General features: G+C 34.8%; 1 protein-coding gene across 1 annotated transcript; it reads left to right on the forward strand.

The window, feature by feature from the left end:
• The first annotated feature begins 13,078 nt into the window (after positions 1 to 13,078).
• On the forward strand, positions 13,079 to 18,521 carry LOC120074733 (Phototropic-responsive NPH3 family protein). The gene is made up of 4 exons (XM_039027955.2): positions 13,079 to 13,549; positions 13,643 to 13,712; positions 16,039 to 16,560; positions 17,522 to 18,521. The coding sequence occupies exons 1-4, from the start codon at positions 13,260 to 13,262 to the stop codon at positions 18,341 to 18,343; spliced, it is 1,704 nt and encodes a 567-aa protein (XP_038883883.1). The 5' UTR covers positions 13,079 to 13,259; the 3' UTR covers positions 18,344 to 18,521.
• Positions 18,522 to 18,837: the final 316 nt, after the last annotated feature.

The following is an 18,837-nucleotide window of genomic DNA, read 5'->3' on the forward strand; positions in this document are numbered from 1 at the left end:
TAGAGAAATTGCTCCCTTAAGGGCTGATTCTAGGGCTTAAACAATGTGGTGTCACATCCTCTCCTGACTTGAGAGGGGTTTAATCATAGCTGGACTATGACTTATTATTCATTAGAGGGATCAGTGGTACTTAAGAAGTTAGATGTAACTACATGAGCAAAACTGTAATTTTGGCACAATTGTACTTACGAGCAATTCGTGAAGTGTCAACATAACATTGATTGGTTATATCCAATGTACATAAAAATATATTTGTAGTGCTAAGAGTGCAACTATCAATCTTCAGTGGAGTGACCGACAGTTGATAAAAGTTGGTTAATTTAATTAAAGAATTTAATTAATTAATCAAGTACCATTGGAGCTTCAATATATAAGTCCATAAGGTTGTTGGGATTGGTGACCTAATTCTCCCGGAGTCTCGTAGTATAAGGATATTGGAAGGATACCTTATCCTGGTGACATTATGGATACGGCCTGCTTTGTAGAGGTTTACAAGTGTTGTGAACTACTACAGATGATCTGATCCTGATCATTCATGTGTTGACATGCGAGTGAGATTGTCCTTTGCAAAGAGTTTGTATAAGACCAGACCACGAGATGAATAGTCTCATTATATAACGTCGTTGATACTTGAGACTTACATCTCACCTAAACGACCATAGGTGACATGACCTTAATCCTGAGTGTTTTGGGAACTCTTGCCTTTGAGGGTGGTTCTTTGATTAATATAGGTGAGAGTGGCCAGATTGCCAACTCAACAAGCCTACCTTTTTGGGGATTTGTCTGATTGGGGAGCTGGAAACTTAGTTACACAAGATGGAATTCACTCTTTTCCCGAAGCAGGGATAAGTAGATAGATTGCTCCCTTAAGGGCTGATTCCGGGTCTTGAACATAGTGGTCACAACCTCTCTTTGGAAGAAAGGACTCAGTCATAGTAGGACTATGATTTATGTTCATTAGAGGGATCAGTGGTACTTAAGGAGTTAGATGTAACTACAGGGGCAAAACGATAAATTGGCCCAACTGTACTTACGAGCGATCTGTGAAGGGTTATCGCACTATTGATTGGTTGATATGGACACAGAAATATATAGTGAGAAGAATGCAGCTGTTGGTTTTTAGTGGAGTGCTCGGAAGTTAACGGATGGTGGATCCCATGACTAAAAAGTTTAGTCAGTTATTCACGTACTGTTGGAGCTTTAAGCTACAGGTCCATAAGGTCCTCTTAGTAGTTCAATGGATTCAAGTTGAGAATCAGTTCTTGGGGTTGATTTTAAATATTCAAATTGACAAGAGAAAATTTAATGATATATGATATAATTGTGTGATGTATGAGATACATCAAATAAAGGATTAATGTAAATATGATTTACATTAAGTACCATAAAAATAGAAAAAGAACTATGGTTTGTATGTTTCATGAGATGAAATATTAAAACTATAGGTTATAAATATAATATGGTAAGTTGGTTATCGTATTTATTTATAATAATATTAATTGTTTGATAATTATCTCTTTTTCTCTAATAACCAATTGAGTGGGAGGTTATTGGTGGTTTTATGGTAACCGTGAGATAAAAGGAAAAATATTTTCCCAAAATTAGAAGTTACTTGATTCGGAAATAACTCATTGACAAGGCTATCAAGTGAAAGTGTTTTACTAAGCGATAGCTAGTAGAGAGACTAAAAGATCGTGCATATTGACTATACAATAGTTCATTCAGTTGGTGTAGCTAAACGATCGCATGACATTGTCTATACGATAGGCTGTCATTTACTACACGATTGAGCACATCGTCTATACGATAGACTGTGTTATCTCCCACTTGCTCGATCGTCTACACGATTGTTATCCTCCAGTCTATTCCTCTAACCAAGTCTATACAGATCCCACAACTCCTGGATTCTCACACCGAGAATACCAAGGTAACTATTGTGGTGGTGTCCTCACTCAACTCGATTGATTTCGAGGACCCAAAGGACGTTCGTTGGGTTTGTGATCATTGTGTTCGTTGTGTTTGTGCTGGTGATCGTGTTGCACCAGTTGTTGCGTTCGAGGGCTGTGTTGCTGTAGACGCTTGTAGATTGATCGAGGGAGTTTGAAGAATGGTTCTTCAAAGGTACGCATACTCTATCTGTTGATTATCTTGTTAGCATGCTGTAATTTCTAGTTTTGCATGACCTGTTAGTTTTCGTTTATTGACTGTAATTGTTAGTGTTCAATTTGGAATGGAATTTGGAACGATCCTTCCATTGCTCATGGAAATCCTCCTGTCTGATTTCCTTCAAAGGTCCCATCAGTAATTCAATTGGGATTATTGAGAATCAAATTAATTTGGATTAATTTGATTTCTTCAAATTAATTGAGGAAATGAATTATTTTTTATATAATTAATATAATGTATTTGATACATTACAATATAAAGTTTTATTTGAGAGGAAATAAATATTTGAATATGATTCAAATGTTAATTATATGAATATGATTCATATAAATACTGTAGGTTAAATTTAATTTGAATTTGATTCATATTAAATACTATAGGTGTAATGAGAGAATTTCAAACTATAGATTATATTATATTTGATATAATATAAACTATAGGTTATATGTGTTATATTTGAAGAAAATCGGATCTGAGATTTCCATGAGTAGCGGAAGAAAGATAATTCCATATCACAATCATGAATGAACAAAACATTTACATTTGACTTCAAACAAGCAGTTATACAAATAATACAGAAATTACAGCATGAACAACAAAGGAACAAGGAAGAACTCTACGAACAATTCGTTTCACACGCTTCTTTCTACTGTAAATAATCGATCATTTTAAAAACTTTAGACAGAAATACTAATGAGTTACTGAAAAGAAAAACACATTGACCTATGTTAGGTTTTAAGCAAATACCCGTTGTAAAAACAAAACAACATTCAATAAGGTTTTAGCAAAACTAACATGAACCCCGTGTGACATCTAGTTTTGCAATGACGATTCAAAGGTTTAGGATAAAAGTCGCCGAAAGGAGGTTAGTTATCCCTCATCTAAATTGAGAATTTCTCAACCAGTCATTAATACCATAATAATTCTTGTTCCTATAACGATAAACCATCATTGATTTGGCCAAGAGATCATTAACTTACTTAACAATCTCCCGTAAGTATGACTCGCCATTTTAAGCCCTAGAGGTTGATAACAGGCAAAAATGTACGTTATCATAAGCCTTTTATTTAGAATTATGAGGGCTGTTAAGTAGAATATGTGGTGATTATACTAAGGATTCATGAGAAAACGAGCTTACGTCGATCGACCTTAAGAATCTTGGCTAACCCACTTTTATGCGTTATTATGCGTTCAACTGTTTATTTTTGTAGCAAACGCAGAAATCAATCGCAAACGCAGAATTATGAGAGCTTTTAAGTAGCAAATGCATTCCAACTGTTTATGCGTTATCGTACGATTGCATGCGTGATCGCATGCGTCCGTCGTATGGGTGTTGCGGCGACCAAGCAAATGCGGTCATCGCAGTGAGATTGCGGCTACAAAGTAATAACCATAATAGAGGGATGAATGCAAGGGTGGTGAAATGCATTGGCACTTCAAAAACCAAGCATGAATGCATACCTCGGGAGTGTCAAAAGGTGATGTTGACATTTCACCTACCACGCCACTAGCAGTAGAGATTCAAAGCAGTCCATCACGCCGTTAGCTACAGAATTTTAGAGAGGACCATTAATGCTATCGGCGATCAAGCTCTATAAATAGAAACCTTAGAGCCCAACTTCAGATTATCCAAGGTCCTCTACCTAAAGGCTACCTTCGGGTGGATCCATGTGATCCAGACCAAAGAGTGAGAAGAAGAGTTCTTCACCCCCTCAACCATTCCAAGTGACGATCGAAGACTTCGCTGGAGTTTGAGCTCGAGAGAGTCTACTCCACCGCCCATCCATGGCACCACCGGCAGCCTTGACACACATCTGATGGAAGCAAGACATTGCTTCCATCTGGCCCTCCATTTCTCTTCTATCCTTGTATTGTATTACATTGTGGCTTAAGAGATTAATACATTTTGTGATAAATACATTTCTATATTTTCCTTCGATTCCATCTTCATCTTCATTTACTTAGCATCATTTACTTTCATTTCATTACTAAGTAAGGCTGCTAGAGTATCGCATACTTAATCATGCGGCATAGACATATAAAGCATGTAGCAAACCACCGAGAGGTGTGCGTTGCACGAGTGTTGTGAGAAAATCCTATTTGCTTAGTGTGAAGCTGTAGCAACGCTTGTCTATAAGTGGACGCAATGCTTGTCTATGAGTAGAATCAGCAGCAACCAACTGCCGAGAGGGTCAGTAGTTGATCATATTAAACAATGTAAGTAAGTGTTCACTAGAGATAGGAATAATCTTACATCAACTATGTTTTATGTGATTACCTTGTCTTATGAGCACATCATTCATCATTTAGGCGTACCTGAGAGAGTAGTATAAAAAACTAAATCTAGACTCGAGAGAGCAGAATGGATCGCTTAAACAAGAATGGGAACTTAAGATTAAGCTTTGTTTGCTACTACACAACGTATGCACCCTTTAAGTAGGATATGGTAGTATGCGGTCATCTTGTTTATGTGTGAGAGCACGTGAGCGGGAATAGAGACTTAGAAATAAGGCCTCTCAACACTATTGCATATACATCGCATGCGTCTTCGTCAAGTGCGTATAGCATGATCGCATAGCATGCGTTGGCTGGGGTTACCCTTGCGGTCAAGCTTAGTGTTGCGATGAAGACATCCTCACCATTTTATCTATTTTCCCATGCATTTTATTACACGTTAACAGTTGCCATGTCTCTATCTCTCACAGTCATACTTCCACTACTTTATCTGTTAGTTAGAAGTAGAAGTAGCGCATAGCCAATAACCCTCAACATTCTTTTATTCTTCGCCGCAAACACATTACTTCATAACATTTAGCTATAAGTCCCTGAGTTCGACCACAGATCACCCGAGAAACTTGTGATCTTGTTATACTTGGCGAAAGCGCAAGAAAACTTGTGATAGGAATGCATGGTCATTACATATGAGATTAACACATACTTTCCACACCAATGCATGACCACCGGCGCATGAGAACAAACGCATAGCTTAAGACATGCATCATATATGCGCTTCCAAATTTTCATCATCAGAGGTCCATCCCAAAAGGCCAATCCGAAGGGAAAAATCCGATTGGGACAAAACCTAAAGTGACACTATCCATTTCTGAAGTTCACCTTGATATTGACCAACTGCACAAAACCCATCCGAAGGGGGATGCTTCGAAGGAGACACGAGGGCGTATAGAATGATCTCACAATGTGAACCAATGACAGAGATCATAGGATGTGTTGACACACACCCTTCACCCACTTACTATAAACACTCTCTCCGTTCACCTTGATATTGACTCATGCAAACACCATCTGAAGGGGGATGCAGCTTGGGCACCACGAGGCCAAGCATGAATCTCACGGTGTGAACATACAGGGAGAAACGTGAGCGGAATCATAGACATATCTGATACACCTCTTCCTCCTACTGAGTATTTTATAACCTAGGGTTTAGCTTACTTAGAAAAAACTTTTGATCATCATCCATTAAACTCTTTAATGAAGTCTTTGACCAAAACATTGCATACTTGTTGAAAGTCTATCTAATTCACCTTTCTAGGTAGGTTCCCAAGTAGGGGTGTTACATTTCCGTCAACTTAAGAACCCTAGCCTAGTCAGAACTCGCCTTAGACAAAGGGTCCCTTATAGATAGGTTTACAACAAATTTAATCTTTTATTCAACCAATTTAATCCTATTAAATCGATTTTAAAAGATGGGTTACTAAACTCTTTAGAACCATTTGAACTTAGGTCTATCTCAATCCAATTTTAAAACCCTTTTAAAAAACTTGAGTTCACCCTATGTCCGCATGAAACTCTAAATTATTGATTTTAGGTCTAATTTCCTTTATAACACTTATAAACGGAAACAACCACCACAATGCAAAGCTAACAAATGCAAGGCATTCATAACAATTATAAACAGCCTAAGTGTATGCTTTATGCATTGTCCATTCGTTGCTACTTCTTTTATATAACACTTATACAAAACCACAATGAAACGAGCAAAACATGCTTCCATTCACCCTAAGACTATAACACTTATAATAAAAGAATGATGGATGATAATGCTCAATGCATGCAAAATATAACTCTTATATTTCATGATGCATGTGCATGCTTTCAAGTAATTTCTTCATGCTCGATTATAACATTTATAATACATGATGCATGATTAATTGCACAACCTAAGGTAGGTTTTAACTATATGACAAACACTTTAACATATAAGTACCATACATCACATGTATAAACAATAAAAGTTGATAAACCGGGTAAAATTGCCTTAAAAACACAAAAAGAAAGCTAACTATTACAAAGACAAGGAGTCTCCGGTTCAAACAGGCGAATTGGGTCTTGAACTGCTCGACCAAAGCATCGCTTCTCCAACCAACCATCGTGTACTTAGCATCCTGCGATCGTCTACACGATAAAACAAACTCTTTGCTCTATCATTTACCAGTGCTCTCAGAGCTAAATGATCGTTTAGCATTTACTATACTATCGTCTAGAAAAATCCAAACGATCGTTTAGCTATTACTATACGATCATGTACCTTTACTAAGCGATGAAGCCTGTAGTACACGATCGCTTAGCGTGTTTCGCACAAAGCCCGCCTTCCGCGATCGTCTAAGTGACTACAATGTCGCGAAACATCACCGCCTAAGCGATCGTTTAGCTAGCACCTCTGTATCGCATACGCACGATCGCATAGGTAGTAACTAAGCGATGAAACTTGCTAACTACACGATCGTCTAGTGCGCGCCTTCTACTAAACGACGAGCATCGCATGCTCCCACTACGATCGCGAAGCTCCAGCGCCTATGCGATCGCGCAACCAATGCCACACAATATGGTAAACAATTTACCCCATCGCTTAGCATTAGCTAAACAATCATTTAGAAAATACTACACGATCGTCTAGAAAAAACTACTAAATGATCGCTTAGAAAAATCCCTATGATCGTTTACCTGAGGCTACACGATCCGACCAACGCTTGGTCTTCTTCTTTGTTGAGAATTGCATCGCCATGCACCGAAGCTTCATCACGAACGACTCAACGAACTCAAACTTTTTGAATTACAGACTCGATTGCATTGTTAATTTCGCCCAAAAACACATGGGCCCTTACAATTAACACTTTTTAATACTGAAAGCTTTAACAAAAAGGTAATTTAAACCCGAAACATTCATCATATTCATCCATAAATGCAGAAAACGGTTAACCACAAATGCAGAAACCCACCGTGACTAAAAAATGCGTTCAATTCAGATCTGTAATTTGGAATATCAGAGAACCTGGCTTTGATACCAATTGAAGGAAATCGGATCTAAGATTTTCATGAGCAGCGGAAGAAAGTTAATTCTAAATCACAATCATGAATGGACAAACATTTACAGTCGACTTCAAACAAGCGGTTATACAAATAATATAGAAATTACAGCATGAACAACAAAGGAACAAGGAAGAACTCTACAAACAATGGCAGATGCATCTCCACGCTCCTTTGCGCATGACCGCTCGAACAACAGCAACCTCGAACGCTCGATCTACACGACCGCAACATAGCACGAACACTTCGTACTCATCCACAACAATCGCCTCGGCCACGAACTCCTCAGTGACACGAACGACCTCCAGAAAACCTCGACGATGTCGAGTTGAGTCTGACACCACCAACAAGGCTACCTTGGTATTCTCGGTGTGAGAATCCTAAGGGTGGGCTCTGTTCGGACTTGGTATGAGTCAGACGAATGGAAGAAACACCGATCGCATACACGACTGGGCAAGTGGGAGATGATGGAGACCTATCATACAGGTCGATGCCCAATCATTTAGATAAAGCGATGTGATCGTCTAGCAAAAGCTATGCAATCTTTTAGCTCATCGTTTAGCTCGGTCTATCGCCTACAGACACTACACGATCGTTTACTTAAGGCAAACGATCGTCTAGCAAAATTATGCGATCGTTTAGTAAATACTGCACAATCGTTTAGCTCGCCCAGCCATCGTTTAGTAAATCAGTATTTACTTGACGATTCCGTGAGTTTCCTTTGCGCGAGAGAGAAAACTGGAAAAAAAAAAATCAATCGTTTGTAAATCATTTTTTTCAAAATAGGAAAACCACTTTTCTTTTAAACTCACGGTTACCATGAATTCAATAACCACCCACTCACTTGGTTATTAAAGAAAAATAATTAATTATCCAATAATTAATATTATTATAAATATAAATGATAACCAACTTATCATACTATATTTATAACCTATAGTTTTAATATTTCATCTCATGGAACATATAAACCATAGTTCTTTTTCTATTCCATGGTACTTAATGTAAATCTCATTTACATCAATCCTCCACTATATGAATCTTATACATCATACCGATTATATCATATATAATCAAAATACCTCTTGTCAATTTGAACATTTCAAATCAACATCAAGAACTGATCCTCAGCTGAATCCATTGAGCTACCAAGGGGACCTTATGGACCTATAGCTCGAAGCTCCAACGATACGTGAATAACTGACTAAACTCTTTATTTACGAAATCTACCATCCGTTAACTGCCAAACACTCCATTAAATACCGACAACTGAACTCTCCTTACTACAGATATATTATGTGTCCATCTTAACCAATCAGCGGTGTAACAACCCTTCACAAATCGCCCGTAAGTATAACTGGGCTAATAACTGTTATGCCCCTATAGTTACATATGTCTTCTTTAAGTACCACTGATCCCTCTAATGAAAATAATTCATAGTTCTACTATGACTAAGTCTTCTCTTCCAAAGAGAAGCTGTGGCCACTATGTTCAAGTCCTAGAATCAACCCTTAAGGGAACAATCTCTCAACTTATCCCTGCTCCGGGAAAGAAGTGAATTCCATCTTGTGGATTGAGTTCCCAGTTCCCAGATCAGACAAGTCCCTAAAAACGTAGGCATGTTTAGTTGGCAATCTGGCTACTCTCACCAATACTAATCAAAGGACCGCCCTCAAAGGCAGGAGCTCCCAAAACACTCAGGATTGAGGTCATGTCACCTATGGTTGTTTAGGTGAGATACAAGTCTCTAGTATCAACGGCGTTATATACAGAGTCTAGTCATCTCGTGGTCCAGGTCTTATACAAACTCTTTGTATAGGACAACCCCGCTCGTACGTCTCCACATGAATGGTTAGGATCTACCATCTGTAGTAGTTACAACACTTGCAAACTTCTACAAAGCAGGTTGTATCCGTAGTGTCACTAGGATCAGGTATCCCACCTTAATCCTTATACTATAAACCTATTTAGGTTATCACTTAAGGCATGATCCACTTGTATATCACATGTACATGCTTAAGTTCACATAAGATAATTAAGAAGCTTTGTTTATTGGATATGAGTAAATGCTAGAATTAAATAACACTTATATTCATTGAACAATGTGTATCTTTACAAAACAACGAGACTCCGGGAGAATTAAGACACCAATCCCAATAATATTAGATATAACATATAGTTTAATATATATTATATAGTAAGTTAGTTATTATATAGTTATATATATTAATTAAATTAAAAAATTGTTTTTAATTTAATATTAAATTTGAATTAATTAAATGAGGGAGTTCTCTACATTATTCTCTCATTCAATATCGTGGAAGTGAGGCAGATTCCTAAAAAAGATTATCTTCTTCCCTAGATAATATGGAAGGTCCGTGCTCTCGATCTCCCCAAGTAATTCTCTGAAGAAAATTTTCCTCTTGAATCTACACTTCCCTCTCCCAAAATTAAAAAAACTCCATAAAACTCCTTCTTTGGTTCTCAACCCTCTAGAGAATATAGAGGTTTTTCATTGTGGTGGTGTTCAACCAAATTGGATTTAGGTTCGTGATCCAAGGGTTTTGAAGTGTTCGTGATCAAGGAGAAGGATTCGAGAAGAAATTGTGACTTCAAGGGTATGTATTACAAAACCCTAATTTCTTCTCTTTTCTTTTCTTGTAGCATGCTGTAACATTTGAAATACATAATGGTTTCCATCATCTGAGTTATTGATTCTGTAAAATAATGAAATTGGGATCCGATCCCCTTCCAGTGCGGATGTTCACTCATGCCTTCAACATTACACATGTGATGGGAGTTATTAGTCAATATATGAGAATCCTGGTTGAGAGCATTGGAGTGCTATTAAAAGGATCCTTAGATACATTAAAGGCAGTCCATAGATGTTGGTTATGTTATGGAGAATCATACTTTACTGTCATAGGATATGTTGACTCAGATTTTGTAGGTGATCTCGATAAAAGTAATCCAACACCAGATATGTGTTTACTCTTACTACCGGAGCTGTAAGTTGGTTTCCAAACTACAGTCAGTTGTGGCTACGTCAACAATAGAAGCAGAATATGTTGTAGCTACACGAGCAAGCAAATAAGCTGTATGGTTAAAAAAGCTATTGGAGGAGAAATTTCTCTATTTTGTGATAGTCAGTACACCTTGTATCTTACAAGGAATCCAGTTTTCCATGTTTAGTCCAAACATATTCGAGTGCAATACTACTTTGTTCGTGAGAAAGTGGAGGAAGGAATAGTGGATATGCATAAAATTCATACAAAAGAAAACCTAGCAGATTACTTGACAAAGGCAGTCACACTGATAAGTTTAATTGGTATCAACCCTCGAGTGGCCTAGCAGAAATAAGCAACACGAAGATGGCAAGGTAGAAAGAATGGTGCAAAGATATGATTGATTATCAACCAAATCTCCAAGTGGGAGATTGTTGGATAATTATCAAAAAATTTCAAGAAACTTGTTTATTAGGGCTAATTGTATGAATAAAATTTAAGCGCAACATAATAGAATATGTAGTACAAGAATAAAATAATTGCATATATAGAACAAAAAATGGTAAAAGACAAAAAAAAAAAAAAAATCCATGCCCATCCATCATTTTGCATGCTGCTTCCCGATTTTCTCAAATTGAAAGCTATCACTGATAGCTACTATCAGTGAAAGCTTTCAATTTGAGAAGTTTGCTATTAGTGGCTATCACCGATAGTTGCTATCAGTAGGTTATCACTGATAGTTCTTATTAATAGTAGCTTTTTTATTTGAGAAGTGTGTTATCAGTTGCTATGACCAATAGTTGCTACCAGTTGCTATCAGTGATGCTACTATCAATGAATATCACTAATAACTGCTATCAGTGATGCTGCTATTAGTAATAGCCTTTAATTTGAGAAATGTGTTATCAGTTGTCATCATTGATAGTTGTTATTAATGATGCTATTATTATTTATAATTTAGAAATGGGCTATCAATTGCTATCACTGATATGTTTTTATCAATAATAGCCAAATAGTAGCTAACTGATATGTTTCTAGCAACGATAATGTTTTTTTATGCTTTTTGTTATTTAAATTTGATATCATGTTATACTTGTTTGTAAATAATCGGGGTCTTTTGATTAATTTGTTGATGTATGTAGTGTGTTTGTATGTCATTTTTTATGCTTATAGGTATAGAATGATATCCTTCTACATTGGTAGTCATAAAGGATATCATTGTAGCTACTGTTAGTGATATCTTTCTATTGCTATCATTGTAAAGGATATCACTTATAGTATTTATGTATTATGTAATGTAGTATTTGAGATAAGTGACTCATCGAGATTGTTTGATTGTGCATAAAAGTTTTCATTGATAGCATGATATCATAGTATCACTGTTAACATGCTATCCATGATAACATGTTATCAGTGATACTATTAATAAACTTCATACTCTTAAAGTCCTATAAAAAAAAAAATTGTTTGATAACGTTCTCATTTCTCATTTTTTGGGAAATAAGCTTATTTACTAACTATTATCGTTTCTTATTTCAAACTTTTAATAAATGTTTCTTAAAATGGTGCAAACTTAAGGACTAAAAAAAGTAGTTTCTTACAAATCCGTTTTCATTTGCTATTTATATTTAATGTTTCATTATAATAATCAAACTTAATGATTGGCTTGTTGGTGTTAAGTCACTAATGAGTAGGTACTTTCAAGTCTTGAGTTTGAAATTCAGTCTCGTAATTCTTTTTTTAATGATTATGGTGGGAAATTGGAAGATGAGGGAAAGATGGAAATGTTTGGAGAGATGTGGAGATTGAAGAGATGGAAGCAAAAACTAGAGGAAGGAAAGAAAATTTTTAAAAAAATAAAGAAAACCGAAGAAAGAGAGAAAAGGAAAGGAAAAAAAAAAGAAAAAGGGAGGAAGAAGACATGTAACAAGACAAGGGAGTGAAAAATTGGAAATCATTAAATCCTTCACATCTATCAAGAATAATTTGGAGTTATTAGATTTGCTTGATGGCCAAGTTTGTTTAGGCTATAAATAGGTGAAAACCCATGATTGCTAAACCATCGCAAAATCTAGTGAGACAAAATAGAGAGTATTTTTTCTTGTAAGAGAGCTTTGCATTCCTCTATAAGAAAGAAAGTTAGTAAATCCGATTTTATAGAGTGGAATTCTTCTATCCTTATCTATGGTTTTTTACCCTAATTTGTTTGGGAATTTTTCATGTAAAATTAGTGTGTGTTATTCTCTCCCTTCTTCTTCATCTTCATTATTATTTTTCTCAATCTACTTTAGTTGCGATCTTACTCTATTTGATCACAGTCATTTTATAACACCTACAATATTTAAAGAAGAATGTCATGTCAATTATCGTTGACATAAGCACACTTTGGCCACTAAACTAGTTTTGAAGTGTATACATCATTTTTTATATTATTTTAAAACGTGACTTTACTTACCCTCAAAGTGATATGTTTGGATTTATTCACACTTATTAATTTTGCTTACCGGAAAAAACAAAACATAGTGTCAAATTGTCAATTAGGATCCCAATTTTAATATGGGTCTATGGATGGACAAAAAAATGGGCCACAAATTTTCCTCCAAATTGCTCGACACAACGAAAAATGAGTAGACGAGACACGTATTCCATTTTCTTTCTCTGTTTCTCAGAGTGAAGAAAATTCAAAATGGGTATCGTAATTGCAAAAATATTTGAATTTTACAAAAAGATGAGAGTAAAGAGAGAGCGGTAATTAAGGGGAGGATGCAGCATTTAAGAGGAATCACATGGCCGCCATTAATACACACACCCTCCTCCACCTCCACCCTCATATTTAATGGTAATGGCTGTGAGAAGAGAATTACGAACAACCAAATGAAAGACCAGACCTCCAGCAAAATGAAAGAAACAGAGGAGTTTACCGTTTGGCAAAATCTTCGCGCCGTCGATACCATTTATGAAGAAGATTATGAGTTTTCCTCCTCCTCTTCTTCTCTCTCTCCGCCACTCTCTCCGCCGCCTCCTCAGCATCTCCATTCTCGAGTTCACCAATGGTAATCTCTTTCTCTCTTTCTCTCTCTGATTTTAAATTTAGGGGATTAATTTTGTAGTTTATTTACTTAATTTTGTTTAATTTTTATTGTTAGGTCTAATGTAACTGGATTTAAGACAGATGTTTGTATTCGAGTTGATGGGCAGTGTTTTCATCTCCACAAGGTATATATTGTAATGTAATTTACAAGTTTTTTTTTTCCCTTCTCAGTTTTTTTGTTGTTTTAGTGTCTTAGCCACATTTCAATTTTTTTTTTCATGGGATTTTATTAAAAAGCTTGAAAAAATATACAACAAAAAGAAAAATAGTATTTGTGATTTTGTTTTCTATTTTATATATATATATATACACACATATATATGTATGTATTTTATTAAAAGAAAGCAGACAAATTTAGCATTGGCTTGGTACCAATTTCTTTTTGAGCTGTTGGTAGTGGGTAAACAAGAAAATATTGAAAAAAAAAACAAATTAATTAAGTGAAATATGCATAAATAAGATTAGAGTGATATTTATCTAATTATTATTAAATAATTTTGAATGGCTTGATTTAAAATTTAACCTTAACGGGAATGAATAAGAACATTAATTTCTAAAACATTAACTTTTTTAAAAAAAAAAAATTGATTTTGATTTTGATTTCTTTATTTTAATTTAATTTTATTTTCTGAAAATGGGGGTTGGGACATGAGAGTGAGAGGAAGTGAAGATGATGGTATGTTTTGCTTGAAGCATTAATTTTCATGTCTTTGATAATACGACATTTTCATATTGTCACAATCATTTTAAATAATTTTGAGACAAGTGTAAATTCAGATGTAACATGGTTGTTTTTTTTGGATTTAATAAAGAACATTATTTGATCTTGTAACATTATGATGTTATAAATTTTACAAATAATAACAACAATAACAGCAACATAATTTGTACTCACAAAAACTGCAACATAATTTATCCTCTTTATCCATTGTTAACCAATAATAAGTGATTCACATATTTCCTTTTTCAACATAAATATACACATACTTATTGAGGTGATTTTTTTTATAAGAATTGTTTATTGAGATTATATGTATATTTATGTATGAACTGGACCATACCTCTTACTTGTAAATTCAAAAGTCTTTTTCTTTATATTAACTATTTAGAATCCATTTTTTTAATTAAAAATTGTACCTAGTTTTCTCATTTATGGTATTCATATTTTCTTTAGAAACATTTGAATTCACAGTGTCAAACTTCAAATACCACAAAAATAAGTTACTAGATTGTGTTTTCAAAACCTGATTTTTAAAACATTTATAATCGTTTCTAAAAAATAGATAAACTTAAAGGTGGAAGAGTGTTTTAAAAAATTAAGATCACATCTGATTATACATTCAATTGTTTGTTTGTTTTTCTTTAAATATGTTTTTTTTTTTACAATTTTCTTGCAGAAATCTTCATATTTCTTAAGATGCAAAAAATAAAATTTTAAATTTTGCTTTTCTTTTTGTAGACTTGATATATGATAGTATGGTTAGAAAGTACATAACAAAAAAAATAGAAATCAAAAGTTAATGTAATATATATAAAAAAAAATGGACACAAAAACCAAAATGGTTAGCCAATGATTTTTTTTTTTAGAAAATAGATGAAGCTTAATAATTTAGACTCCGTTTGATAATTATTTGATTTTTAAAATTAAACCTATAAATATTATTTTCACCCTCAACTTTCTTTCTTTGCTACCAACCTATTTACCCACGGTTTAAAAAACAAGCCAAAATTTGAAAGTAACTTTTTTTTTTGTTTTCAAATTTTGGCTTAATTTTTTAAACCATTGGTAAAAAGTAGATGCAAACAAAGAAAATTAAAGGTGAAGTAATGCCTATATGCTTAATATTTTTTAAAAAATGGATCTTAGTTTTTTGTTTTTTGTTTTTTAAAATTAAGCTTATTTTAACCACATTTCTTATGATGACTTGCACAATGATTGAATTTTTAACCAAATTCCAAAAACAAAAACAACTTTTTGAAAGCTATTTTTTTTTCATTCTCAAAATTTGATTTAGTTTTTTAAACCAAAAAGTAGATAACAAATGAAAAAATTTAAACTGTGGAATTAGTATTCATAGACTTAATTTTTTTAAACAAAATAATTATCAGACGAAACCTTGATTTTTAATCTATATACGATAATAAAAAGGGCTAAATTTTAAATTAACTAACCTTTATCATTTTTTTATGTTACCCATCTTTGTATAATTTTGAAAAAGAAAAATACATGAGTGTATTTTGGTTGCAACCTCTTTGTGCTAGGCCTGGATTTTTTTTTCCTTTTTGAGAAAATAAATAAAGGGTGAGTTTTTATTGCGGAAACGTGTTCTTTCTCTAGACGTACTCCAATTCTCTGTGAGTAATGGTACTTCAACGGAAACAAATTGGGGGCTTTGTCAGCAATTAATTACAAATGTGGGGACAGTTCCGTAATTTTGAAATTCTTCTTAGGATCCTCTGGCATCCAAATCCCCGTATTTAAAGCGACAATTGGCCACTGCAGCGGACGTAACGGTCAGCCCACCGCTCAAAATAACGCCCAAAACATTCACTCTAGTGGCCGATTTTTGCTACGGAGCCCCAATCGTTATAACGCCGTTCAACGTCGCGGCATTAAGAACGGCCGCGGAGTTGCTCGAAATGTCGGAGATGGAAAATAATACCGACGACGAAAATTTGGTGTATGTAACCGAAAAATACTTCCGGCGGGTTGTAGCCGTTAACCGGGATTACGCGTCGGTGGTGTTCCGGTCGTGCTTAGAGTTGCTGCCGGAGGCCGAAACGATGGCGTTTCTGGGTAGTAGATGCCTTGAAGCGTGGAGTTTGGAAGATGAGAGTGATAATGGCGATATTACTTGCTTTGAAGATTTCAAATGTTTGGAAGTAGAGAATTTTATGGTATTGGCTTCGTCATTGAACCGCAGGTTTAAATGCCACGACTTAATCTACAAAATCGCTCTTCTATATCTCAAAGTAAGTTTCATTCCTTCTATATAAAAATGATTGATAACACTTGATTCAATTATAGGTTATGGTTTTTTTTTTAATTTCTATAAATTATATATATTTTATAAAGAAATTTGAGTGTATTTTTTTTACTCTAATTGTCCAAGCACAATTGGCAATGTGACAAACTCTTATTTGATTTTTTAAAAATATATATTTTTTAATTTGAATTGTCGGTGAAAAGTTGAGTGCAACGAAATACACAGAAGTATTACATATATACATGAATTTTATTTATCTTGTCCCTTTTAACTTAGTGTCTTAGAATGCAATTATAAATACCCACTTCCATCAATTTTTTTGTTCAATTGTTATATATTTTCTATCATATTTTTCGAAATTTAACAAAGTTTTGAAAAATTAAGGTGTCGTTTAATAATTATTTTATTTTTTATTTTTTATTTTAGAAAATTATGCTCTAATCATCGGACTTATGTTATCAATCGAATTTTTAAAATTACTTTTGTTTCTAATCTTCAAATTTTGGCCTGATTTTCGAAACATTTTTAAAAATTGATGATAAAGCAATAAATCTTTAAAGGCAAAAAAGACACGGAACATAAAACAAAAGAATACAATAGTTTTTCAAGAAATTTGATTTGATTTGATTTATTTTTAAAGTTTTGTTTAATAATTTAAATGTTGGTTTAATAAAAGTAAATTAATCTTTAATTTGAGGGTAATTGTTTTAAGTGATAAAACTACTTTAAAATATTTTTCAAAAGTAACAAAAAGTCATTTTATTTATCAATAACATTAATAGATGTGTGTGATAAATGATATTTTGTTTTATTATAAAAAAGTTCTTATTTTAATCGATTTGAAAAAAAAATGACGTAATTATAATCAATCAATTAGAAAACAACCCTCAATTTGACTAATAATAGTCAAACGTGTATAATTTAACGGTTTACGATGAAAATGGCAGGGACATGGAAGGAAAATCACAGAAGACCAAAAGGTATTAATATGCAATTTCATAGACTGCGACAAGCTATCCCCCAAACTACTCTTACACGCGGTTCAAAACCCAGTAATGCCGCTCAGATTCGTTGTCCGAGCCATGCTAATCGAACAACTCAACACTCGTAACTCCATTATCAGCAGTACTACCTCTGCTGCCACCACCAAACCCCCACCGCCGCGTCCAATTCCCAAGGACCCCCTCACGCTCGGCGCAATTCTCCAGCGCGATGCCGCGGCTCGCGAGTCCGCCAAGTTGAAGGCCGCTATGCACGCCACAAACTCTCGCATACGAACCCTCGAATCCCAACTCTCATCGATGAAGAAGAAGCTGCAAGAGTCTGAGAAACAGAGGAGTTTGTCCGAGGACGCTGGCCGTGGCCGTTCCGCTAGCTTTCATTACGGCGTGGAGAAGAGCAATAGTAATAATAGTAAGGTCGTCGCTAGAGGCCAACGTGGGTCAACTTCCTCCTCTGTTTTTCGACTGAGTGCTGATTTCAAGACAGAGTATTTGAAGTTTGGCGGTGGTTGCAAGCCGTTTTCTGATCGTGGGTCGTTGTCGAATCATGATGGGGATAGGAAATCTGGGAGAAGTAGTAGTATTGGGCAGAGATTGATAAATGGAATTAAGAATGTGTTTCGGGTGTCGAGTTTAGGAGAAACAGAGAGTAAAGTTCAGAGCAGAGATGATGAAGAGGAAGGGGAAGATTTGTATGAAGAAGAGGAAGATGATGATGGGGATGACGATATTGTTGTAATGAGAAGAAATCAGCTTTATGTTAAGTAGATGTTGGTTTTTTAGTTAAGTTTTTAGTTTTTAGTGTATGTTGTCGAATTTATTCTTCTTGTTGGCAAGGCAACTTGTACATGTAGATGTAGGGTTGAACGAGTAAATCAGCGGCTTTAATGTGGATTTATAGTTTATATTTGTTTTTAAAAAAATCATAAAATACTGTTGATTTTTTTTTTTCCCTTTTTGGGTAGAACTTGGATACCATGATTTAGGGGTAGATAATAGGGTTGTCTCTATTGGTCAATGTTGGTTTTGGATTCAGACCAATGCCAAGTTGTCAGTTTTGCTACTCTAACCACCATGCACTATAAACTGGTCAATCGACTTTGATTTAATCGATTTCGGTGGATCAATTTAGTTTTCGAGTCCTATTGCTCATCGCTAGTAGATTAACGGTGATTAGTCCCACAAACTGGACTTGAGAGTGGAGACTATGTATGTGAAGCCAAGTTCATATCTAAAACCTATTGGAAGTCCGACGTCCAAAG

The sequence above is a fragment of the Benincasa hispida genome, chromosome 3 (assembly GCF_027475165.1).
Source record: "Benincasa hispida cultivar pf3 chromosome 3, pf3_genome.v1.1, whole genome shotgun sequence".
In the NCBI taxonomy this organism is placed as follows: domain Eukaryota; kingdom Viridiplantae; phylum Streptophyta; class Magnoliopsida; order Cucurbitales; family Cucurbitaceae; genus Benincasa; species Benincasa hispida.